The sequence below is a fragment of the Pichia kudriavzevii genome, chromosome 3 (assembly GCF_003054445.1).
Source record: "Pichia kudriavzevii chromosome 3, complete sequence".
NCBI classification, from domain to species: Eukaryota; Fungi; Ascomycota; class Pichiomycetes; order Pichiales; family Pichiaceae; genus Pichia; species Pichia kudriavzevii.
The window spans coordinates 119887-145558 of record NC_042508.1 but is presented as its reverse complement, the minus strand read 5'-3'; the positions used below and the strand labels follow the sequence as shown (position 1 = coordinate 145558).

Below are 25672 nucleotides of genomic sequence, written 5' to 3'. Positions count from 1 at the left end.
AGGCATGTTATTTTTTTTTTCTACTTTTTCTTTCTCCTTGTTAAAGAACATGATTTTTCCTTGATACTCTTCTTTTCAACATATTGGATTGATTATAGAAACTGGTTACTGATAAGTTCAGTTTGAAAGAGAAAGAATGGCACCCAAAAAGGCTTTGCCTGCTAAAAGACCGCCACCGCCACCACCTCCAGCCGTGGCAGCTTCTCAGACAGCTAATATAGCTGAACCACCAAAAAAGAAAGTAAAGTTACCACCGCCACCACCGCCACCAACATCAACATCAACATCATCCTCCTCCTCCTCATTATTTGCCTCTACAGGAAAACATACAGAGAAAAGTGCTCCTTCTAGGTTACCACCGCCTCCTCCACCACCACCACCTCCATCTTCGAAGTCACAACAAGGTTCAAATAAGGGCTCAAAACCAAATGGCATTCCCCAAGATATTTTGAAAGCAAGAGCAAAGAAATGGCTACTATTACAAAAGAACAGATTTACGGAAAAGAAAATACAGAAGGGCTCTCATGTCCATAATGTCAAATATGAGATGCCTCCAGAACATATACGTAAAATTATGAATAACCAAGGTGATCTATCATCGAAAGCATTCAATAGTGAGAAAAGAGCTATGCTTGGTGCACTCAGATATATGCCACATGCTTTATTGAAACTACTTGAGAATATGCCACAACCTTGGGAAACAGAAAAGTCTGTCCGAGTTCTTTATCACACAGGTGGTGCAATCTCATTTGTTAACGAAATTCCAAGGGTTATAGAGCCGGTCTATAAAGCACAATGGGCAACAGCTTGGATTCAAATGAGAAGAGAGAAACGTGATCGTAAAAATTTTAGGAGGATGAAATTCCCTCCCTTTGATGACGAAGAGCCATTCATGGATTTTTCTAAAGAAATACCTGCTATTGATTCTTTGCAGGGCGTTTCTATTGAATTGGATCCAATCGAAGATGAAGCTGTGGCTGATTGGTTATACGAAGATAAACCTTTAATAGAGGATAGGAGGTTTGTCAACGGCGCATCATACAGAAAGTGGAATTTAAGTGTGGATATTCTTTCGAATTTACATCGATTATCTACCCCTCTTGTAGGGGATGACAATCTTGACACAAATTCGAATTATCTTTTTGACAAAGAGTCACTCTTTACAGCAAAGGCATTGAATATAGCATTACCCGGAGGCCCAAAATTTGAACCTTTATACAAAGACGAGAACCCGGATGATGAAGATTTCAATGAATTCAATTCCCTGGACCGGATTATCTTTCGTAATCCAATCAAGTCAGAATATAAGGTTGCGTTCCCTTATGTTTATAACAACCTTGTGAGATCAGTTTCAATTCCAAAATATCATTCACCTCCTGTTCTATTTGTAAGGTCAGAAGATCCAGAACTTCCTTCTTTCCATTTCAACTCAGACTACAATCTTATTAAACCCAAAAACGGACTAACAAATTTGCATGAAATCACTGATTTTGAATCAGAAACAGGAGAAATGCTCAACGATTTAGGAGTAGTTGATGATATTTCATTCGACTTACCAGATGATTTTGAGCCGTTCTTCACTGAGCAACCAATTGAGCCCACCAAAAACACCTACCAGTCATTAGAGCTGTACTGGTCATCCAATTCGTTTAGTCAGAGAGCTGGAAATATGAAGAGGGCAGAAGACGTACCTTTGATCAAAAACTGGTACTTACAACCATCACCTCCCGGAGAGCGGGTCAAGGTTAAAATATCCCACCAAAAACTATTGAAGTCACATGTTTTGAATGAATTGAAAAAGGAGAGGTCACCCTCTAATGACAGTACCCCGAAATTATTGAAAGCATTGAAAAACACGAAGTTTTTCCAAGAGACAACTTTGGATTGGATCGAAGTGGGAATCCAGGTATGTAAACAAGGACATAATATGCTCAATTTGCTTATACATAAGAGAGGCCTAACGTACTTGCATTTAGATTACAATTTCAATTTAAAGCCAACTAAGACTTTATCTACTAAAGAACGAAAGAAATCTAGATTTGGTAATGCATTTCACTTGATTAGGGAAATGTTCAGGATGATCAAGATGATTGTTGATGCGCATATACAGTTTAGACTAGGTAACATTGATGCATATCAATTGGCAGATGGTTTATATTATGCGATGAATCATATGGGCCAATTGACTGGTATATACAGATACAAATATAAGGTTATGCATCAAATCAGGGCAATCAAAGACTTAAAACATGTGGTGTATAGTAGATTTAATAAAATTATTGGTAAAGGTCCAGGTTGCGGTTTCTGGCAGCCTGCATGGAGAGTGTGGATTTTCTTCATCAGAGGTATCATACCAATACTTGAAAGATGGTTAGGAAATCTTCTATCTCGTCAATTTGAAGGAAGACAATCTAAAGAAGTCACCAAAACTATCACTAAACAAAGAGTTGATTCCTATTACGACCTTGAGCTTAGAGCTGCAGTTATGAAGGACATTCTCGATATGATTCCGGAGGGAATGAAACAAAACAAATCCAAGACGATCATGCAACATTTAAGCGAGGCCTGGAGATGTTGGAAAGCCAATATTCCATGGAAGGTTCCAGGATTGCCTGAGCCAATAGTGCATATAATTGAAAGGTATATCAAGGTCAAAGCTGATGGTTGGATTTCAGTTGCATATTACAACAGGGAGAAGATTCAACGTGGTGCATCTATCGAGAAAACGGTGGTAAAGAAAAACCTTGGAAGATTGACAAGGTTGTGGATAAAGAATGAGCAAGATAGACAGTTGGAGTATCAAAAAGAAGGCTCTTTCATTTCACCAGAAGAAGGTGTTGAAATATATATGAATATGGTTAACTGGCTTGAAAGTAGAAACTTTGTTCCAATACCTTTCCCACCAATCAATTATAAGCATGACAGCAAGATTTTGATACTTGCATTAGAAAGTCTAAAGGAACAATATCAAGGTAATAGCAGACTAAACTCACAGGAAAGACAAGAGTTGTCGATAATTGAACAAGCCTACGATAATCCTCATGAATTTTTGGCTAATATTAAAAGAACAATTCTAACACAAAGAAACTTCAAGGAAGTGAAACTGGAAATGATGGACCATTATTCCCATATTACTCCAGTATATGATATAGAACCACTCGAAAAAATTGTGGATGCTTACTTAGACCAATACCTATGGTACGAAGCTGAGAAGAGAGGTTTATTTCCAAATTGGGTTAAGCCCAATGATGCAGAAATACCACCACTACTCACGTATAAATGGTGTCAAGGTGTTAACAATCTAGATGATGTATGGAATGTTTCACAAGGACAAAAAGATGTCATTTTACAAACGACATTGGACAAGCTGGGCGAGAAAATAGACTTCACTTTGTTGAATCAACTACTAAGATTAGTTGTTGACCCTAATATCGCCGATTACATAACGTCAAAAAACAACGTTAGTCTCAATTATAAGGATATGAGCTATGTCAATCAGTTTGGGCTAATCAAAGGTTTGCAATTTGCTTCTTTCGTGTACCAATATTACGCTCTAGCTACTGATTTGATGATTCTTGGTTTGGATCGGGCTTCTGATTTAGCAGGCTCCCCGTCTAATCCGAACGAATTTCTTGAATTTGAAAGCTTGGAAAAGCAGAAACAACATCCTATACGATTGTACATGAGGTATATTGACAAAATTACTATTTTTTTCAGGTTCGACAAAGAGGAGTCTGATGAGTTGGTTGACGATTATCTAACTGAAAATCCTGATCCCAATTTTGAGCAAATTGTCGGATACAATAATAGAAGGTGCTGGCCAAGAGACTGTAGGATGAAGTTAACTAGACGTGATGTTCATTTGGGTCGTGCTTGTTTTTGGGAAATATCTAGGAGGCTGCCGAGGTCGATCATAGACATAAAATGGGAGAATACATTGGCTTCTGTATACTCACTAGACAATCCAAACTTATTGTTTACTATGTGTGGTTTTGAAGTTAGAATTCTACCAACATGCAGAATGAGTGAAAGTAAACCTTCAAAAGAAGGTGTCTGGGATTTGATTGACGAAAACTCTAAGGAAGTAACGGCTAAGGCTTTCCTACAGGTGACCAAGGAGGATATTGAGAAGTTTCAAAATAGCATCAGACGTATCTTGTTATCTGCGGGCTCGAGCCCCTTCACCAAAATTGCATCCAGATGGAATACTGCTGTGTTGGCCTTATTCGTATACTACCGTGAAGCTATTGTAGCAACCGAGCCATTGTTGGACATCTTAGTTAAATCGGAGACAAGAATACAAAATAAGGTCAAGCTTGGATTAAATTCAAAGATGCCAACACGATTTCCACCAGCTGTGTTTTATACTCCTAAAGAATTGGGTGGTCTAGGGATGTTGAGTGCTTCTCATATTTTGATTCCTTCATCTGACCTCAGATGGTCCAGACAAACAGAAACCGGTATCACACATTTTAGAGCAGGTATGACACATGATGATGAAAGAATAATACCAACAATCTACCGTTATATTACCACATGGGAGAACGAATTTTTAGACTCCCAAAGAGTGTGGTCCGAATTTTCAAACAAGAGAAATGAGGCTGAACAACTGAAAAAAAGATTAACATTCGAAGATCTTGAGGATTGTTGGGACAGAGGTTTACCAAGGGTTAGCACATTGTTTCAAAAAGATAGGCAAACTTTAGCTGTTGACAAGGGTTATCGTATCCGTAAAGAATTTAAGGAGTATTCTGTTACAAAAAACAATTTTTACTGGTGGCTATCTGACAGACATGACGGTAGATTGTGGAATTTAAATGCTTATCGTACTGATGTTATCCAAGCTTTGGGTGGTATTGAAACTATTCTTGAACATACTTTGTTCAAAGGTACAGGTTTTGAATCATGGGAAGGCTTGTTCTGGGAAAAGGCTTCTGGTTTTGAGGACACTTTAAAATTTAAGAAGTTAACCAATGCGCAAAGGTCTGGTTTATCCCAGATTCCGAACAGAAGGTTTACGTTGTGGTGGTCTCCAACCATCAATAGGGCAAACGTTTATGTGGGTTTCTTGGTTCAGTTGGATTTGACTGGAATATTTTTGCATGGTAAGATTCCTTCTTTAAAAATTTCATTAATCCAGATCTTCAGAGCCCACTTATGGCAGAAGATTCACGAAAGTTTAGTTGTGGATATTTGCCAAGTTTTGGATAGCCATTTGGAAGAATTAATGATTGATGGCGTTGAGAAATTGCCGATTCATCCACGTAAATCGTACAAAATGAATTCATCTGCTGCAGATATTTTAATGAAAGGTATAACTCAATGGTCCTGCTCCAAACCTTCCTTATTATACGATTCTAATGATGATTATCGTACCATTAAAAGTGACAAGTTTTGGATTGATATCCAGTTAAGATACGGAGACTATGATTCTCATGACATTTCACGTTATGCTAGAGCCAAGTACTTAGACTATACGAGTGACACATCAACTGTTTATCCGTCTGCCACAGGCCTAGTTATTGCTGTTGATTTGTCATATAATATGTACAATGCTTATGGTAACTGGTTTCCTGGCCTCAAAGAGTTGGTACAAAAGGCGCTAAAAACTATTATGAAAGCAAACCCAGCATTGTATGTTTTGAGAGAAAGAATTAGAAAAGGACTACAGTTGTACCAAGCACAACCACAGGAATCATTTTTGAGTTCGAGCAATTATGCTGAATTGTTTAATAATGACAATAAATTAGTTGTCGATGACAGTAACGTATATCGAGTTGTCATGCATAGCACGTATGAGGGAAATTCAGCTGTAAAGGTCTTAAATGGTGCGTTATTTATGATCAATCCTCGAACGGGCCAGTTGTTTTTGAAGGTTATGCATAGTTCAATGTACCAAGGCCAGAAACATCGGAGTAAAATGTCCAAGTGGAAATCTGCAGAAGAAGTTGCTGCATTGGTTAGATCACTACCTACAGACGAACAGCCTACACAAGTAATCATAACTTCCAAAGGTATCATGGACCCACTTGAAGTTCATATGCTTGACTTTCCAAACATTTCCTTAAGACCGACTGAGTTGCGCCTTCCTTTCGACGCTGCTTTAAAGATTGATAAACTTGGAAATTTAGTTAATACAGCAAAAGAACCAACAATGGTCTTGTTCAACATATATGATGATTGGTTGGAATCATGCTCATCGTTTACAGCTTTTAATAGGTTGATCGTTTTGATGAGAGCTTTACAGGTCAATTCAGATAAAGCCAAGTTAATTTTAAGACCTAACAGCAATATTGTTACTAAAGAACATCATTTATGGCCAAGTTTTAGTGTTGAACAGTGGAGAAGTGTTGAAGCACAGCTAGCTGACCTAATTTTGAATGACTATTCAGAGAAGTTCAACGTAAATATTGATACATTGACGGATAACGAGATCCGGGACATTATTTTGGGACAGAATTTGAATGCACCGTCTGTTAAAAACCAAAAAATTGCTGAGATTGAAGGTAATAAGGCCGTGAGTCTAAAGAATGACGGTAATGAGGAAATTGAGCAACAAATATCTAATAAGGTGAAAACAGTTAACGTGCATGGTGAAGATATTGTTACTGTCACCACTAGTAATCTTGGCCAGGAGAAATTTGAGAGCAAATCGAGCTGGAGAAAAAGGGCTATCCTCTCTTCTCTGCTTGATTTAGAGAAGAGCAAGGTTTTTGTAACCTCTGGGAATTTCGCAGATGAAGAGAGTTTTGCTTTTGTTATACCTAAGAATATACTATCGACTTTCCTATCGTGCTGCGATTCCAGGTTGCAGGTTGGTGGATTTATTTACGGCAAATCTCCGGTAGATAATGACCAGGTCAAAGAAATCAGATGTATTGTTATAGCTCCACAGTTAGGTGAGCACAACCAAGTTAACCTCCCTCATGTGGCGCCTTCTTCGGAATACTTGGAAGGACTTGAACCGCTAGGTTGGATTCATAGTGTACCGTCCGGGAAAGAAACCGATTTAGATGGTTGCTATGAGATCATAAATCATGCAAGAATGAGGAATGAGTTTAAATGGTCCAATAAGGCATCAATCATTTCTGTCTTGCTTAACAATGGTAGTGTCACCATTACCAGCAATCGTGTTACTGAAAATGGGTTGAATTGGGGTGTCAAATATGCCAAGTATCTAGGTCAAGCAGATAGGTTGATTCACTATTCTGACGATTATAGGGTGCATACGCCACTTATCTTAACTGAGAAGTTTAAAGGTTATACTATGGTCCCAGAGACAGATGTGTGGAATTATTCGTTCGTATCCAACACTTTTGATAGCGAAGAGGAATACAAATTAAAGATAGACCAACCTTTAGGCTTTTTCAACGAGTTGCATAGACCAATCCATTTCGACGCATTTAGTAAACTAGAAGATCATAATATACAAGGCGTTGATTACAGTGTGGAAGCTGAGCAGGAAGACGTTTTTATATGATTCATATACTAGTTTATGTACTATAAATTTTTTTTGGCATTAGTTTAAAAGGGAAGTTCTGGGTGACCAGATATTAGTATGTCATTTACGATGTCATACGAGGTTCCATTTCATTGATGTTATAGTTGTTTCATCGAAAAGTAAGCTTACCACATTAAAATAAGTTGCGAAAGAATGTCGTAGTCTTACTACAGGTCATCCAGCTCATAAGCCTCTGTAGGCTTCTGCTCAGATTGCGGAGATTGGGATGCCTGTTTTTCTGGTTCATCAAGCAGAAAATCTTTGAGTTTGTCCTTGATGACGGTCTTAGATTGATTCAAAACCGAGTTTGTAATTGTGAGGATTGGACCAACCATTTGCATATTATAGGCAAAGTAGAAACCAGTGAGAAGGATGATGGACAAAACAAAAAGAATAGGATTTCTTAAAATCATCATAAATTCGTTCCATCCAAGTACCAACAACAAAACGTACATGAAAGGGGGAATCGATGTACGATTTGCTGCAATCGATCTCTTTGCATCTAAATAGATTGCATCTGCATCTTTTTTAAACCTTTTGGAAATTTTTGCCTTCTGTTTAGTGGTTAGAAGGCGTGCAAATTTATTTGTATTTATATCGGGATCAGAGTCATCCTCAATTTCAGAGGCCGAATCGAGTTCTTGTTCAGAATCATTTTCATCGATATTGTATTTAGGGATTTAAACAGTTTTACCGTTTGAGAGGCGCATGGTACCTAGAAGAGGCAATAACTTTAAAGTTTCTTCTTTTGATTTGTTGAACCTAGAGTCAAGCTGATTGAAGTCCTTCCATACAATAGGTAACCCTTTGTCATCAAATTTAAATTTATCTTCAAAGACATTTCTCAAGATTCTCGAAACAGTATCTTCATTTATAAAGTCATGAACCAGAACATCATATTTCTTCCAAATCATTTTCATAATTTTCAGGTGTAAAAGATCATTACCTTCTTTAAGGCCCAATTGAAAGTCATAACCCTGACCATATTCGTATGTCCTTAAAAGCTTCTCGACAATTTGATCAAATTGCGACATTACTTTATCCCATAAATCATCTGTTGGTTGAGTAACCTCTTCAATTAGATATTCCTTGATTTTAATCTGGAATTTTTTTCCCAGCTTATTAACAAGCGCAGTTGACTCCTTGTTTCTCATCCGGTCTGAAAAATCCTTTAGCTTGGCCATTAAAAGTTCAGAATGAACTTTCAGGTTTTGTGCATAAATTTCACTAACCTCTGAATCATCAACCAGAATGTACTGACTGCTTGCTGTTTCGAATTTGTCCAGGGTCTCATCGATGACATACTTAAGCGTTTCTTCAAAGTTAGAAGTCGTCTTTGACTTTTTTAGAGCAGCGTATGCCGAATCGAGCTCAGTGACTAGTTTCTCTATTAACAAACCCAATATTCTGGATTGGAAATCTTTTAATTTCAAGTCCATTTTCAATTCGAGTTCTTTTCGTGTTTCCAAATAAACTGCGGATTTATAACGAGAGGCCTGTTGATCATACAGTTCCAAACATTTAGATCTTAGCGCTTTAAAGACTTTGCAAGACTCAAGCGGGTCTTTTTCAGGTAATGTTAATTTATTGAATTCCTTATCAAAAATCTCATCATACAAGGCAGTAGATATTTCGTTACACTTGAACCTGGAAACTAATATCTGTTGAGTTGGCAAATCTAAATCTTTATTGTTTTCAATTTGCTCCCATATTTGTTGTGAGTATAATGCCCAGGCATCAATTGGTATCTTTTTATGATACCTGTTGTTAGCAAAGAAGGTCTCGTTTGAGAAGTCGTCACCTAGTTTTCTGATATCAGAGTCAAATTTTTCTGGCTGGTAATGTTTATGAGAAATGGAAGCAAACTTCAAGTCGAAGAAGTCTACAAGTTTCGAGTCCTTGCATTCCTCCGGTTTATTTAAGTCGGCCCATATTCTATTCATATCTGCTTCTAAAGATTGCCCCAAATTCGACAATGGAGTCAAGCCGGTAAAATCCCTAATTACAAAAAGAAGCAAACATCTTTCTGCTTGCTTATGAAACAAAGAGAGATTTACTTCCATAACAGTTTTTAACAATTCCATATTTGCACCTTGATATAAACCAACCTGATGTTCGAATATATTGACAATAAGAACTTCAGACGTTGCCAAAGCAAACAATGCCGATTTCCGTTCAAAGTCTTTGTCATCTGCCTTTTCTCTTCCATCAACACCTTCGACATCCAAAACATATACGTTCTTCTTATTTTCTGTCTTTGGGTTGGTCTCATCATGAGACGCTATGTAGTTTGCATGCGAAAACCAAATACCCTTTGTAGTTTGTTGCCTTTTTTCTTCATCCATAACGTCAAATTGCGTACCAAACAACTTGTTAAGCAAGGTAGACTTACCTGTGGATTGTGAGCCAAAAACTGAGACGATATGGTAGTTTAATCCACTATCGTCCTCTGATTTGTTCATGTAGCATGCATCAACATAGGTTTCAAGATTCTTGGCAAACCGTTTCTCCTCATCAATCAGCTGAACTGAATTGGTGTTTATATCCCCTTTCTTTAAAACAGGAGAAGAATCCATTTTTTTTCCTTGGTGTAGTCTACCAGCAGGGAAATTTGCAGTAATTTGCCAGGCAGCCAAAGATCGTCTAATGAATGATCTGTCACTAACTCTACAAACTCTTAGAAATTGTGTTTCGCTCATTCGAAAGCTGGCTCATTGAATTTCAAATACTTAAAGGAGTAGCCAGCACGTCCTCTTTATACAATTCTTCTAATAGCGACAAAATAGTATAGATAATGCACAAGACACTGACTGCAGCCATACAAGATGATCCACTTCCACCTAACTCCATGGCCGTCTGTAAGCATGTACTTGAAATTGGTCCAAATGTGAAGTAACTATTGGCACATCGTAAAAATGAACAAATCTAATGAGAATTCATGTCCTACAAGACCGTTTCCTTGACCCATCTTCTTACAATTCGTCCCCATTACATTCCAAGGAGTATTTAAAGTGGGTGCATCTTGTGATTGACAAGCAGACCCAGAATGTCTAGGTTAAAGGTTGCAATTCTTCTGTATCACCACAAGTGTGAAACTGAGCCCTCTAAAACACACCACGTGATACATTTTTTGAGGAGAGGGAAAAAGACTTTGGCGGCTCGGCATCTCCATTTCAAAAGAGGGGCCACCCTGGGAGGATAGATGAAGGTGTGTTAATCGATACCTGTTTCCCCCGCAGGTTATATGTTATAATACCATTTAAGATACCCGATATGGGCTTGAATGATCCTGTTTGTTATTTTTCTCGGGTGAAGGTTCCAGCTTCCTCTCTATGGGGTCCTTTTGTGAAGCTTTATCCTGTGAAATAACTTATAATGCTGGAAACAGGAAAGAAAAAATCTTTGTCAGAGGTAAGGAGTGTTTTTCAAGAGTAAACTTTCAATTTTCGTTTGAAATACCGAAAAATCTGTTATTAAGAATAAACATGGCCGATAATGCACAAACGGTCGTGGATCCTTTAATATCTTGTGTTTTCTTTTTTTTTTTTTTGAGTTCAAATAGTGCAATACTATGCAAATAAAGAGCCATTGATATACAATACACACAGAAACGATTGTCACTTTGAAGTAGGCCAAATTTGCTTTAGAGCAGTTTGGATGCTGATTTAGTCGATGGTGATATTCAATTATTGATGGTGAAATTGATCAAGACTAAAGTTTCAGTTTTGGATTTTTTGGTTGTAGGGCGTTCCAATCAGGCCAACGTCAGTGGTGACAATATCGACGATCAGAACTATTTATAAAAACATTACTTTACAGATATTGGTGTCTATTAGAGTTTTACTGTTGGCAAAAGGACCGAGCGGAACCTGCTTGGAAAAGTTTGTTAAATATTACCGGTAGGAAGACCCCTGAAACGATAGGGGTTAATAAAAACTAATGTGCAATAACTAGCGTAGACACTGTTTGATTTACTCGAAAGAGTAAGCTCTTCATCTGATATCCTTCATATTTCTAAAGTATTAGTTTTTGGTGATACAACCACAACTTCCAACTGTATTAACGCAGCTGCTGCCAGGGTAAGCAAGTACTAACGGGTCCAAATTGCTTGTTTTAGTTGCATGGCCGTTTTTTTGGATTCGAGTATAGTTTGATAAAGTAAACCTGTTTTGCAATGAGATATTATATCGTTTGCCAGTTGTAACCCCGTCCTTGCAAGAAAAGGGGAGTCAAGGAGGAGATCTACATTGTAACTACCGATGTTCACAATCATCAAAGAGACATACTATAACTTTAGCATAAAATGCAACTGAGATATGAAAGCCACGCAGAAGCTCTAAAATACAGAATACTTCGTTAAAACAACGTGTTATCGCAAAACTTCAATTGGGTTACATAGAATAGTACAAATAAACAGGTAGATACCATACTTGTAGTAATATAAATTGATACTTGGCTATCTGTTTGCACTCCTCAAACTCGCATACTTAACAACGCCTACCTGCGTTTTTTCTTATTGGCAGTGTTATTTGTGACCGTGATCACCTTAGCAGGTACACCAAATTGTTTGTGCAGGATCTCACAGACAGCAGAGTCATGTTCACCCTGCACAGTTACAACCTTTCCATCTTTTGGTTCTTTGGAATCAAGAATAGTGGTAGAGCCGCTGCACTTTACCCTTAAAACCCCAGCCAATTTCTCAACATCAATATAATATTGTTCACTACCAACTATAGATGTAACAACTTTTTTTCTTGTTTTCAAGGTATTGACGGCAACTTTTACTATCGGTAACTCTCCCTTCCTTGGCGTTAACCTTTTGAGAATCAGCTTATCACTACTTTTCTCGTCACCTTCCCTGTATATTGCATAATATGGACTAAAAGCAGCCATTACTCTTGCAAATAGCTCCGCCCTCTTGATAGTGGTTTTTATTTTAAATTCTTTCAATACATCATCCGGTTCAATCAGCTGTGCGTTGGCTTTGGAAATGACTCCTGGATTCTCCTTCACATAACGTTGAGTTAGCAGCTTGATATCCTGTTCTGTGTAAAGTGAATCATATTTCTCATCGAGTTTATTAAAAAACATTCTTGAGGCATTGTTTGGTTTGTAGTACCTCTTGACGACCACTGGAGCCATCTGTTCATCATTGTGCGAGTATGTTGTGTTAGGTTCGTGATGTGCAGGTTTTTTTATTCTATAAGGCACGAATGCAGAGATACGAGGGTCAGAACGGCCAGCAGCAGAAACGATAGTTAGCTTGTCCTCCTTACCTTTTAGTTTTACAAGATCTTCTTTTTCCATAGCTTTTAAGAACTTGGTTGTTTTCTTCCACGAGGTCTTCTTCATGTTCACGATATCGGTGTCAACATTAGGCAAGTTTTTCAACACATGCCCAGACATAAATTGGGTAGAAGGAATTGGGAACTCCAATGCATCTTGACTCAATGTATAAAGTACCGATCTCCTAAACATTTCGTCAATATCTTCTGTAGTCATGGTGTACTTTTCTGGTCGACTCTCAGTAGTTTCAATCTCAGTCTCATCACACAAATTATGAGAAACATCAACAAGGGTGCCTGGTTTGGTGACTTCTAAAAGTTCTAAATCAGGTTGGTCTTTTGATTGTTCCTCATGTTGCGATTCTTTGTCGTCCTCTTGCTCATTTCTTATTACATTATCTTTTCCTGCATCTTTCATGACGTCTTCCATATTCCTTCCCAAATTGGTCAACATGTCCCCAATTACAGTCCAAATCTCAACAGCAACACCCGATTGTGGAATACCAAGGTCACCATCTACCTTTCCCTCGAGATCCATCAAACATCTACCAATTGCTACTGCGATATTGGGACGTTTATAGTCAACGACAGCAACAAGCGCATTCCTTTTTAGTCCTTTGACATACGGTCCGTGACAACCTCTGATCATTAAATTGGCACCATCAATGAGTCTGTCTATGACGCCCTCATGGGTTAGAATGTAAGGCATGCATAACGGTTTGTCGACGCCCGCTACTGAAGCCCATAGTGTATGTAGTGTTGGAACGATATCTCCATCTCTTGACTGGAAAAAAGAAGGATCGCCAGTAGCTGAATCTAAATATAAGGTGCCCTTTTTTATACCAATTGAATTAAATACAGCTTTGGATAATTTATCCGGTACCCTGATGCCTTCATACTGCGTTTCAATGGCTTTTTGCAGTTTTCTCTTTTCTGATGACTTCAGATTGGCACTAGGTTTGACTTCCAGCTCTTTCTTAAACATAACTATTAGATTGCAAGCATAAAAACTTCAATTAGGAAGCCAAGGAAGTTTATAAGGCTGAGAAATTTCCTGGTTGCAAGTTCGTATCAAAAAGAAAGAAGAAGAAAGAAAAACATGTTACTTGATGAATATCATCATCTCAATTTCTGAAACTTTTCTCCTCTAGCGCCTTGCATAATACTAAATGTATCATAAGCAATATCGAGGTTTCTTTCTTTAGTTTTAGTTTCTTTGTGTTTTCATAGCACTATACTTCAACAAAACAACATTGAATAAATACTCTTTACCGTTGGCTATATTTCATGGTTGCGACTATTACCAACGGGGAACTAAATGAGTTCCAAAGTCCGCTACAATTTTCGAATTGCTTTACACTATGCCCTGCCATGGATTTGGTCTCATTCCAATTGACTAAAAATGTGTTGTTGGTTTACCGGCGGGGTAATGAGAAAGTATGGGATATTGAACCGTTTCATAGCTCAGGCAGTATGTGTATTAAAGGATTGGAATGGAAACCGGACGGTAAACTATTTGTTTTGTTTTCCAGCGATGGTTCAATTGAACTTATTGATACCATGACCGGTGCCGTTCTGAGAGAGTTGGACTTAGGGCTTTCAAACTTGACCTGTGTGAGATGGTTTCATAAAGATGGAGAGTCCAGGGCTACGCATGGTAAAGGAAAAAACGTGAAAGGCATTTTGAAGAGTCTCGATATCACTACTTTGTTGCCACGAACCGGTCACACCCAATTGAACACTGTTCAAGATAAAACGAATCCATCAAGAAAAATGAGTGATATGGACATGTTGTTTCTAGGGACGAAAGAAGGGAAACTCAGTTGCATATTTGCCGGGATTTTTATTGTCGACGATATCGCTCAAAAGTCATTTGTGTCTTCAAAGATTATAAATATAGCATCAAACACCTCTTTAACAGATCAGTATGTACTGGTAGAGGTAGGAAACAAGATTAAACTTTTTAAAGTTAGCCTAAAATGTCTTGAAAATGATAACGACTTTTGTGAATTATTGCTAATTTGTACGAGGCTGTTGAACTTATCCCTTCATTTTAAAAAGTCAATCAACAGCATAGAAAACCAGTATAAGCCGTATATAGAGTACACAATTAGAATAGTACAGCTTTTAGGGAGTGAAATAAAGGAAGACGGGGGAACGGACCCAGATTCTGGTATCTGTCATGATGCAGCTGATGAGAAACTGAATATAGGTGACAGCAGTATCAATCCCATATATGACTTGTATGACTTATTATTAACAGGATCACTGTCGAAAGCAACAAAAAAATGGATCACCGACTACTTGGGTGATAAAGGTATCAAAAGGTGGACCAAGTTAGGACGTTCATATTTTGACACCGCCAGAAACCAAATTTATACTGAAATAATATCATCATTGCATCTTTTGATAGTATACTTGACAGATTTGAGTGGGATATGTCGTTTGAATCCAGAAAAGAGTTCTATAAAGCCCTTGGATATTGAAGAATGCATTAAAATGACAGAGAATTATCTCAAGTATTCCTACAAGTTTATGATTCAATTGAATGATTATCAAAAGTACTTTGAACAAACAATAGCATGGTTATCCAGCGTTTTGTCAGAAATAACAACTGATGAAAAGAGAAATACATCATTTGCTACAAACGATATCACTAATTACCTAATGTTCCTCAGTGAAAAACTGAGTTTCTCTGGTGATAACAACGAAGAAAAAGTTTTGAACGACTCAAAATTGGGTGATTTTAGCAAAATAACGGATACAGTGTTGAACAAGCTATTTGACAAAGTTAAAAATGATATCAGGTTGCATGCCCAAGCTGATCAAAGCATTGAGTTATTTTGTGGTAACTATCCAACGGCAAGGAACCTGAAGCTTTCAATATGCACTGATACTATTGGTCACGCTTCAATATTGTTGGAAAATTCCAAGTTGGTTATCAGAGAGATCCATTTAAAAGACTTATCGGGTGACGAGTTTGTGTTTTCTCTTCCATGTAAAGAACCTGTCGAATATGAACTCATATCACCTACTGTGCTGATAATATTGCTAAACGATTCCCTAGAGATATACAATATCTCATACAAAAGTAGGAAGCTAAGTTTACAAGCAAAGTATAACTTCAGCAGTATAGACCATCAAGAAGATCACGTGTTCGAAGGAGGGTCAATGACAGTCAACCAAAAAAGGAGTATCATTTGTATTTTGGATTCCTCAAAAAGGAAGTATCTTTGGCTGAATTATTCAATCTAGTGATAACCTTTTTGAATTTGCTAATTTGTTGGGGTATTGTCGTCTTTATAAAACTTCTGATATAGAGACTCAACACGTTTCGAAGTAGCAACCTGTCTTTGTATCATGGCGGATTTCTCAATAGTACTATCGTTTTTAATCACAAATATAGCGTTCAAAAAATCAACATAGGCCTCTCTAAAATAACCGTCGATTTCTAACAAGTTTATTTTATTTAGTTCATCCATATCTACTGTTGACACTGGTTGGTTCTTTTTGTAATAGTCTTGAAGTGCCTCTAATCTTCTAATCATTTTGTTAAAAACTCTCTGAGGTGCTGGAGGTTCGCCAAACATGTTAGGAGCAATTACGATCTGCAAATCCGGAGGAGATTTTTTCAAGTCTAGAGCAGATATATACTGTTGCCTCAATTTCACTAGCTTCTTGATATCTTGCAGATTTTCAGCCGGAGGTTCGGGGAACTCAAAATCAACTAGTTTTGGTAAAGCTTTGCCCTCATGCTCTGACCACTTGCAGAACTTCCTCTGTGAAAGATATCCCATAGTTGCTGTGTTCCACTGCTCAGTGTAGGTCCGTAGTAAAATCCCATTATTTTCATCTTTGAAGTCCATCATTATATGGTGTAATTTTAATATAGCAGAATATCTTTCAAACATTTGAAGCTTTTCCTTTTTAAACACCGATTTCTGCTTTAAAAAACCAAAAAGCCAGCCCGGATATCTCTCGTTTTCGTTGGAGGGATGGGTGTATATGTATTGTAAAATATCCAAAACTTTGTTAGAATTTTGCTTCTCAGTGAGCTCTCCCGATTGAATCAATTCATGGACTTGTAAAGCTTTGCTATCGTTATGCCTTACTAACCGGGCGAGCTTCTCCAGCGTATACTTATCAAGTGTTGCAACTAGACCCATACAATATAATGTTCCACTTGGATGTATCAGAAACTATCATAAGGAAGCTTTGACAGGTAATACTGTCAAGTAGAAAAGTTCATATTTCAATCCTCAAAAGAAAATAGACTCGCTTAAAAGGGAAATTTGCGTGTTGCTGTTTCGCTTGAAGCGTATGTTTAGATACATTCTCTTATTTACACTTTGCGTCTTGTTTAAATAATCCTGCTTTTCCGGCATTTTCCTAACAACTTGCATTTGCTAGACAAGAAACAAAATGCCATTACACAAACAAGATAATACACATAAAATTGCAGCAGCACGTGCTGCCAAAAACCAAGAAAATGCTGGAGACTCAAGTCATGCTGTCAGAAAGATCTTTTCTTCAGAAACTATGAAAGCCGACGGTGTCGTAACAGAAAGAAAAGCATTAAATGCCAAATCATCCAACACACGTAGCTCATATGGGGGGAAAGATTTAAACATTGTGCAGAAAACCCACTCCTCATCAGTAAGTGGCAATACCAATAAGGCCAGAAAGGTAATCAAAAAACCCTTCTCTATATTCCCCGAGGCGGCTTCTACGTCAAACAATTCTATATCTGCACACGATACAACCACCCTGCAAAGGTCGTACTCTCAGAAAGAGCAAAGTGCAGGTAGTAACTCTTCATTCAATACCCTATCCCGATCTTCTACTTTTGGATCGTCTTCCAATTATTTTGCAGATTCGGGTACGTATTCAAAGAACTCATTAAAACCCACTAGAAGAATAAAATCACAGCTTACAATAGGGGCCGAAAATGATATTGTTGCCTTTTTTAAGAACTCCAAATTGCAAGAACAGAAGCAGTTGGGGATAACCGATACCAAAAATACCGAAAATAAACCGGAACTACCGTTGGACGAGGTCACCTTCACAGAGGATGCTGATGATATCACTTCAATGAAGAAGATCTTAATGGAAAGAGACTCCCCAGTTTACCAGAGAACGCATAAAGTCAATTTACATACGTTATTATCGTCATCTGTGGATGAAGATGATGTGCAAGAGACTACATTTGAATACAAGGATAAAGGAGGCGGCAAAGTCCAAGATCTGGAAACCCTGATACTCTCTCGACCAAACTCCACTGGTGATCAGCGTACTGACGATTTAGAACTTGAAATTGTAGGCCATGACAAGACGAATGACAGATACAATGACAGCATTCCTGATTGTGTCCTAGATGGGCTCTACCAGCCAATGTCGAAAGATGTCCTTACAAATCTATGGAATGATCCAACGCCTGCTTCTATTTCAGCAGCTGCAAAATTCAAAGATCCGTTAAATCTTCCAAAGAGTTGGAGAGAAACAGCAAATGAGGATATTTTGAAGATAAATAACGAGCAAACTCAAGAGCCAGTGGAGCTAGAGCTAGAGTTTTCAGACATCGACAATGACGATGATGGATCCGATATCGATCTCAATGAAATCGCCGACTTCTATGCAAGGAAGGTATAACTTTGTAAATTAAAATGTTTGTGTAATATCAATTCATAATATTAGCAAGTGATGTATTGATACCGTAAGTGTGTGAGATCTGCTATAAAAAAGGCAATCTGATTATATTTGGGTAATTTTTTCAAAAAGAAAAACCATGTTACATTTTATGGTCTTTCAATGATTTTGCATCATGATTGTTTTTTTCTGTCTTCTTTATCTCAAATATCTTCCAAATAGCTAGTTCATATTGAATAAAACCAGTGTTTCGCCTGTTCTTTCAGAAATACTACAATTCCCGTTATGTTGCAATTGTGACATGGAAATTGTTTAGAAGAAAGAGATTTAGGTGTGCATTATTGTTTCTTTTTCCATCAAGACATGAAAGTGAGAAAAAAAAAAGAGATTGTTGCCATTTTTGATTTTTTCGGCTATAATTCATATCGGCTATCGGCTATATTGGGTGATGTCCTAAAATCTACACGTAAGTCACCACTATATACAAGTAAATCTATGAAGATGGGTAACCATACCACATATGGCCACACTACGTAATTACCATCCAAACCAGCCACCAAACCATCCTTTGTCGTTTCCTGTTCCAAAAGTTTTAACTTCGGTGTTGTTGACGTAGGTATTAAAAGATTTTGGAACGGCGTCTTTCTCTTTGATTTGGAAAACGGTTGGAGTTGATTTTTCATCATCGGTTTGGTCATTATCATTAGCATCAGGCTTGTTTTCCACATGTCCGAGGATGTCCATCAATCTATTCCTATCCCCTCTCTCGACCATCCAGCCGTCTTTAGGGAAAATAATCTCTATACCAATAAAGAGATCACCGGATGAGTTGAACATGGACCCTGGAATCGGCATACCTTCACCTTTGATAACTATACAATCGCCGGGCTTTAGTACTTTACCCATTGGAACTTTAACGTTCAACCACCTATGGTCTAAGGTTTGGACTAGTTTTTCGTTTTCAAATCCGCATAATGCATCAACCAAACTCACCGAAATCTTGGTGTACAGATCATTGCCCTCTCTATGGAATAGCTCATTTTCCTTTGGATCCTTGGTATAGGTAAACTTCAATATTGCTCGGCCTTTAGGCAAATTAGGTTTAATATGACCCATATCATTTATCGTAACTTCACCTGCATTTGGAGAGCCTCTCTGTATTTGAAATTCACAGGTGCATTCTTCCTTCATAGTGCCGCTACCTTTGCATTTACGACATTTGTCATCGGGCCTTGAATACTTACCCTTACCATCACATTGTCTACATTTGACGCGTTCAACAAATGCCATACCCCCCATTCTTCGGTATTCTTCAACAACACCGAGTCCCCGACAGGCTGGACAGTCAATTTCCACTGCATTCTTTCGTAAACCTTTACCGTTACATTTAATGCAGATTGTATCTCTTTTGTACGTTTTCTTGATTAGCTTCCCAAAATAGAGATCTTTTAACGTCACGTTAATTTCAAATTTAATGTCTAGCTCACCAACATTTGGATGATTAAAACTGGAGTTCCCTCCTGATCTCCTAGCGTTGAAGTTAGTTCCAAAGAAATTAGCAAAATCATCGGCATCAAAATCGCCACCAAACCCACCTCCACCAAAGCCGCCAAACTCTTCAAAATCGTTGAAACTATATCCTGGGGCTTCTCTTCTAGATCCACCCAAGTCATAGTCTCTTCGCTTATCTTCATCACATAAAATCTCATACGCTTCAGTTATTTCTTTGAACTTTATTTCACTTGTCTCTCTCTCCTCTGGAGACACTTTATCAGGATGAAATTTGAGCGCTAGTTTCCTATAGGCCTTGCGGATTTCGCCCTCTGTTGCGGAGGACTCTACCCCAAGAACCTCGTATAATGAAGCCATCTGTAGTCTCTAGGTGATTGCACTGGAAAAAAAAGGAAGGTCTGTTTAAAAGGACAAGTTTTGTAGTTTGGTATATAAATTGTGAAAAAGAAAAAGAAAAAAAAAAGATCTTGCACATCCATATTCCGACTTTTCCAAATCTGGATATTTGTTTATGTATTCATGTGAATGTGTTTCTATTTACCCTGAAAATTATAAAGTTTAATGGCATGTACTAATAGGGTCCTTTGGTACGCAATTATACAGACCCGTACGACGTTCCAGGAATGGTGTCTTTAAGTTTTTCCCACGTTGTGATCACCATACCGTCATTTAGTGTTTCATGTTTTTCCGAAAGTTCATAATGAAACAATTTAGGACCGATCTTGAACATGAAAAACCAGTACAACGTGCACACTCCCAATAGGCACAGTGAAACGTAGGTGTAGTTGGGTAAACCGGGGAACCGTGAATTATCGGGTTTAAGCAATGGACCAAGTACCATAAAGGTAGAGAGTGATATTATGAATCCAATTTCCCAGTTGGAAGCCTTTATTCCTGGAACAACGTCAGGTTTTCGTCTCCTCAGTACCAGGATACCGTAGGATGCAAGACCGAAAAAGAATCGAGACGGGTAACCATCCAAATTAATAACATAACTGAAGATACTCGAAGTTGTTGGTACGAAAAGAAATGAAGCTGTAATTAGAAGAGGAAGTAATAAAGATCCCGGGGACGACTTGAACGGATAGTTTTTTACCAAAGTCCTGCTGAATGGTAGAAATCCCTCTTTGAAGATTTCTTGGTTTACTCTCGATGAATGATAGATCCCTGTAGTTATGTTGCCAGCAACAGAGAATGCAATTAGAGAGGACAAGATCACCCTGCCCAGTGAGTTACCAAAAAGTTTCTCAAACAATACAAGACCTACCAATTTATCAGTTTCAAGCAGTTCATCTGATGGTATAATAATCAGGTATGTCAAGTTAATCAAGAAAAAACACAACTGTATCAAAAATATTGATGAAGGAGCAGCTATTTTCATTGTTCTAACGGGATCTTTAATCTCATCAAGAACATTATAAATTGACTGCCAGCCATTACAAGAAAATATAGCTTTCATGACGGCGGAAATGAATGACGCAATAGTAATTTGGGTCTTGATAGTGAAAAAATCGCTAGTGTGTATGTTGTTTGTGAATTTGGGTTCATTTGAAGGCAACGCCAACACAAAAATTCCTATCAGGGAGACGGAGGATATCAGGGTGATTTTTACAATACCCATAATGGTTTGTAATTTAACAACGAACCTTGTGTGAATCAGTAACATGAGACACAGCCCTCCTAAAAATACTATACCAACCGTCTTATAATGCTGCTTTGTGAACTCACCCTGCGAGTACCCCAAAGCAGACAAGAAGTATTCACCGAAAATAATGACGTTAGAAACAATCGAACCAAAAACAAGAATGTAAGTTCCATAAACTACATTTATCATCATGTAAGGCTTGTGATAAATGACTGGCAAAAAAGCCTTTAGACCACCACTTCTAGGGATGATAGACCCTAACTCCGCATAACACATGAGGCCTGCATAACTCGAATATCCTGCAATGATCCAAACCAAGAAAAATAGTGCCGGTGAACCACCAACATCTTTGTAGATCATCGATGGCACAGCAAAGATCCCAGACCCAATGATACGTTGGACAATCATCATGATGACATCAGTAACTCCCAAATGCCGCCCATGTGGACTTTCTTCTCTACTTACATGCGTCATGTAGTCTTGAATGTAGATTTATATAAGTTTAGACAAATACTGACTAATAACAACTAGTGTTTGTATTTTTGATTATTGTTTGCTTTCCCTTGTACAGAGATCATACAAGTAAACAAAAAGTGTGGCTCAGATATAAGTTATTTTTTTTTTTGTCTACAAGCCACCTTTTCTCTCTCTTTTTCTCTCTTCTCCTTCTTCTCCCAGAATATCTTCATTTGTGAGTAAGTAATCGGCAAGTCACGCTGTTTGGATAAATTGCAAAGTAGAAGACATTTTTTGATGTGGCAAGAGAGCTTCACACATCTGAGATCGGTTCATAGGTGGAATTAACATCTTTGATTTTTTCCCATTTAGTGATGGTTAAGCCGTCATAAAGAGTTTCCTCGTGCTTTTCCAAACGATAATTTAGTAATCTCGGAACTAGTTTAAACATGAGTAGCCAGTACAACATGCATAATAGTAATATAACTATTGAAGTGTAAGCGTAGTTTGGTAGTCCAGGAAACTGTGATTGGTCTGGCTTGATCAAAGGACCTAGGAACATAGCAACGGAGAAAATAATCATGAAACCTATATCAAAATAGGAAGCTTTGATACTTGGGATAATATCTGGCGACCGTTTCCTTAGAATAATGATACCAAAACAGGCAAGACCAAAGAATATTTGTGTTGGGTAACTTTCCATGTTAATTGTATAATTGAAAATACTTGACGATGTTGGTATTAATAAAAATGATGTAGTTATAACAAATGGTACCAACAATGATCCGATTGGAGTTTTGAAGGGGTAATTTGTTGCACCCATTTTACTGAATGGCAAGAATCCCTCCCTAAAGATTTCTTGGTTGATTCTGGAAATATGGTAAAGAACAGTAACGATATTGCCCCCAACAGAGAAGGCAATCAATGCAGACAATATGATCTTGCCAAATGAATCGCCAAAAAACTTTTCAAACAACACAAGTCCCACCATTTCGTCTATTTCCAGTAGCTCGTCAGATGGTATAACAATTAGATATGTTATGTTGATTAGAAAATAACATAGATTGATAAGAAAGATAGACAACGGCGCTGCTATTCTCATTGTTTTCACAGGGTCTTTAATTTCACCCAAAACGTTGTGGATGGTATGCCAGCCATTGAAGGAGAAGATCCCCTTCATGACGGCAGAGGTGAAGGAACCCACAGTGACCTGAGTTTTTATAGAAAAGAAATCCTTTGCATGTAAATTGTTAGGTATATGCGTCACCCTAGAAGGTAAAATCAATACTGTTAACCCCATCAAAGAAACGGCACATAATAGGATGATTTTCAGAATACCCGTGATTGTCTGTAGTCTAACCACAAATTTAGTTGATATCAACAACATGATACTCACTAGGGTCAAGAATGCAAAGCCAATGGGTCTATAGTAGGTATCCATAAACTCACCATCTGGATAGCCCAGAGCATAAAGTAAATACTCACCAAATATCATGACATTGGCAATGATAGACCCAAAAATAACAATGAAGATCCCAAACACCACATTTATCATCATATAAGGTTTTTCGTAGATTATAGGAAGAAAAACCTTCAACCCACCGCTTCTAGGGATGACTGACCCCAATTCGGAGAAGCACATAAGTCCTGCATAGCTCGAGTATCCTGAGATAAGCCATACTAGGAAAAACAAAGCTGGGGAACCCCCAACATCCCTGTATATCATGGAAGATACGGCAAAAATTCCAGACCCAATGATCCGTTGGACAATCATCATAATGACATCCGTGACACCCATATGGCGTCCATGCGGTGTTTCTTCCTCAGTTACGTGTGTCATATAGCGTGTCCTTCAACTAAAATGGAGTGTATAGTCTGTAAACACTAGCTTTCTCCATTCGAGTGATAAGGGTGTCAATGAAGATGTTGTTGTTGTCAATGGAGCAAACGCTGATAAGGACGAAAAGAAAACAAAAAAAAAATACAAAACAAAAACAGAGGAAGCAACACGAATTCATGAAAATTGAAATACTTGAGTTGAGGCTCAGCGTTATGTGTTGCAAGTCGCAAACCAGCACTCTATCTATCCTTTAAAAACAAGCTACAAATGAAGATCTTAGAGTGTACTATTTACAATGTGTCCCTCTACAGCCAAAAAGTTGGGGGCTGGGTACAGTTGGAAGATGGTCCGCTGTGGATGGTGTTGGTAGCAAATACACCTATGACAGTTGTTATCAGTAGGACGGCTTGTGGGAGTTTGTTAAACCAAGTACTAGAAATCAAGCAACACGTGGAGTACGGTTTGAAAGTGTACTTCCGGAACGGTGAAATGGCCATGAAATACTGGGATTTAGCAATTGGTAACTGGGGGAGGGTTCAGTTTACGATGGGTGTAGACGAATGTATACGTTGGAAACGCCACTTATCGTCGTTGCAAGTATGCGTTGTTGATAAAAGTGTAAAGTTGAATACCTCCGAATCACTAGCAGTTCCAGTGGGTACGCATCTATCGGATCAGGAAATGTTGCGCTTAATACAGGAAAGATTGAGAGATACTGGGTTTCAAAGATTGGTATGTTATACTTGATTAAATAGTGTCTACATAAAGAGAGAAAAAAAAATTAAAAAAAACACAGCAATTTACTAACATTTTTGCCTATTTGATTAAGCTTTTGCAAATGGAGAGAGTGCTAGATCTAGCAAAACAGAGCCAGGAGGAATAAAACAAGAACTGATGGAAGAGGCGGTACCGTGTGCCCTGCTTCATTTGGTGTTTTCAAATGAATGGTGGTAATAGTAGTAGCAGAGAATGGGGTAGAAGAAGAAGAAGAAGAAGAAGAAGAAGAAGAGGAGTTTGGGGTGATATTAGTGGAGGAAATTCCTGTAACTGCTGTGGTTTCTGATATTTTTTGGTTGGCAGTGGTCTTATGTGGAACAATTGGGAATGTTGAAGAAGCAGCAGGGGTGAACGAGTCAGTTGACAATGAGGTATAATCATCTTTACCTTGTGTAATGACTATTGTTGAAAAATCGCTTGGTTGTTTAAATGAAGTTAGCCCATTCTCGGTCAAATAACTAGAGTACCAGGGGAAATTGGTGACAAAAGTAGCAAACTCGTCAAAGGGGAAATGGTCGGCAAAACTGGCCGTTGGGAAATCTGTAATCTCTACATTGTCTAGGGCAAGTAGAAACTGCAGTAGTTCGGGAGGAACCTCCATGCTTTTCTCTGTCATTACGGATGCATACTTGTCTTGGCTGGCCAATGCGTCTCTCATAATGGCTTTGATGAAATCCTCTTGCTCCACAACGGCAGCTGTTTTCTCCCCTGCTGAGTCGAGGGTGGTGGTGATTATCTCAGTGCTAGAGACAGCACAGAGGAACGCAAACAACAACACTCTTATAACCATTACCTGTTGACAAATAGTCTACAACATAAGGTGAAGGTTCTATCTTAATAAAATTATGGATGGCAATCAATTTATAAGAAAGCAAACCAAGAGTAGGTAGACTGTCTTTGGGTATTTCCTATTTAGGCTACTAAAGAAAATGTCTGAAACATGGAAACACGGGATCGGCTATTCTACTTGGCTGCCTCCTTTTCTTTCGAGTCTGGTAGCAGCAGTGTGC

General features: G+C 38.1%; 10 protein-coding genes across 10 annotated transcripts; 3 read left to right on the top strand and 7 right to left on the bottom strand.

Annotated features, from left to right (window-relative positions):
- Nucleotides 1-136: 136 nt before the first annotated feature.
- On the top strand, nt 137-7480 carry C5L36_0C00790 (uncharacterized protein; the record flags this gene model as incomplete). The annotated part of the gene is made up of 1 exon (XM_029465753.1): nt 137-7480. The coding sequence occupies one exon, from the start codon at nt 137-139 to the stop codon at nt 7478-7480; it is 7344 nt and encodes a 2447-aa protein (XP_029321613.1).
- A 701-nt stretch (nt 7481-8181) lies between these two features.
- Nucleotides 8182-10200, bottom strand: C5L36_0C00780 (uncharacterized protein; the record flags this gene model as incomplete). Its single annotated transcript, XM_029465752.1, has 1 exon — nt 8182-10200. The coding sequence occupies one exon, from the start codon at nt 10198-10200 to the stop codon at nt 8182-8184; it is 2019 nt and encodes a 672-aa protein (XP_029321612.1).
- A 1798-nt stretch (nt 10201-11998) lies between these two features.
- Nucleotides 11999-13771, bottom strand: C5L36_0C00770 (uncharacterized protein; the record flags this gene model as incomplete). Its single annotated transcript, XM_029465751.1, has 1 exon — nt 11999-13771. The coding sequence occupies one exon, from the start codon at nt 13769-13771 to the stop codon at nt 11999-12001; it is 1773 nt and encodes a 590-aa protein (XP_029321611.1).
- Nucleotides 13772-14073: 302 nt separating this feature from the next.
- On the top strand, nt 14074-16041 carry C5L36_0C00760 (uncharacterized protein; the record flags this gene model as incomplete). The annotated part of the gene is made up of 1 exon (XM_029465750.1): nt 14074-16041. One exon carries the CDS (start codon nt 14074-14076, stop codon nt 16039-16041), a length of 1968 nt encoding a protein of 655 aa, XP_029321610.1.
- A 20-nt stretch (nt 16042-16061) lies between these two features.
- C5L36_0C00755 (uncharacterized protein) lies at nt 16062-16952 on the bottom strand (the record flags this gene model as incomplete). The annotated part of the gene is made up of 1 exon (XM_029465749.1): nt 16062-16952. One exon carries the CDS (start codon nt 16950-16952, stop codon nt 16062-16064), a length of 891 nt encoding a protein of 296 aa, XP_029321609.1.
- Nucleotides 16953-17208: 256 nt separating this feature from the next.
- Nucleotides 17209-18435, top strand: C5L36_0C00750 (uncharacterized protein; the record flags this gene model as incomplete). The annotated part of the gene is made up of 1 exon (XM_029465748.1): nt 17209-18435. One exon carries the CDS (start codon nt 17209-17211, stop codon nt 18433-18435), a length of 1227 nt encoding a protein of 408 aa, XP_029321608.1.
- Nucleotides 18436-18969: 534 nt separating this feature from the next.
- On the bottom strand, nt 18970-20301 carry C5L36_0C00740 (uncharacterized protein; the record flags this gene model as incomplete). The annotated part of the gene is made up of 1 exon (XM_029465747.1): nt 18970-20301. The coding sequence occupies one exon, from the start codon at nt 20299-20301 to the stop codon at nt 18970-18972; it is 1332 nt and encodes a 443-aa protein (XP_029321607.1).
- A 238-nt stretch (nt 20302-20539) lies between these two features.
- Nucleotides 20540-22063, bottom strand: C5L36_0C00730 (uncharacterized protein; the record flags this gene model as incomplete). Its single annotated transcript, XM_029465746.1, has 1 exon — nt 20540-22063. The coding sequence occupies one exon, from the start codon at nt 22061-22063 to the stop codon at nt 20540-20542; it is 1524 nt and encodes a 507-aa protein (XP_029321606.1).
- Nucleotides 22064-22358: 295 nt separating this feature from the next.
- C5L36_0C00720 (uncharacterized protein) lies at nt 22359-23885 on the bottom strand (the record flags this gene model as incomplete). The annotated part of the gene is made up of 1 exon (XM_029465745.1): nt 22359-23885. One exon carries the CDS (start codon nt 23883-23885, stop codon nt 22359-22361), a length of 1527 nt encoding a protein of 508 aa, XP_029321605.1.
- An 856-nt stretch (nt 23886-24741) lies between these two features.
- C5L36_0C00710 (uncharacterized protein) lies at nt 24742-25452 on the bottom strand (the record flags this gene model as incomplete). Its single annotated transcript, XM_029465744.1, has 1 exon — nt 24742-25452. One exon carries the CDS (start codon nt 25450-25452, stop codon nt 24742-24744), a length of 711 nt encoding a protein of 236 aa, XP_029321604.1.
- Between the last annotated feature and the right edge of the window lie 220 nt (nt 25453-25672).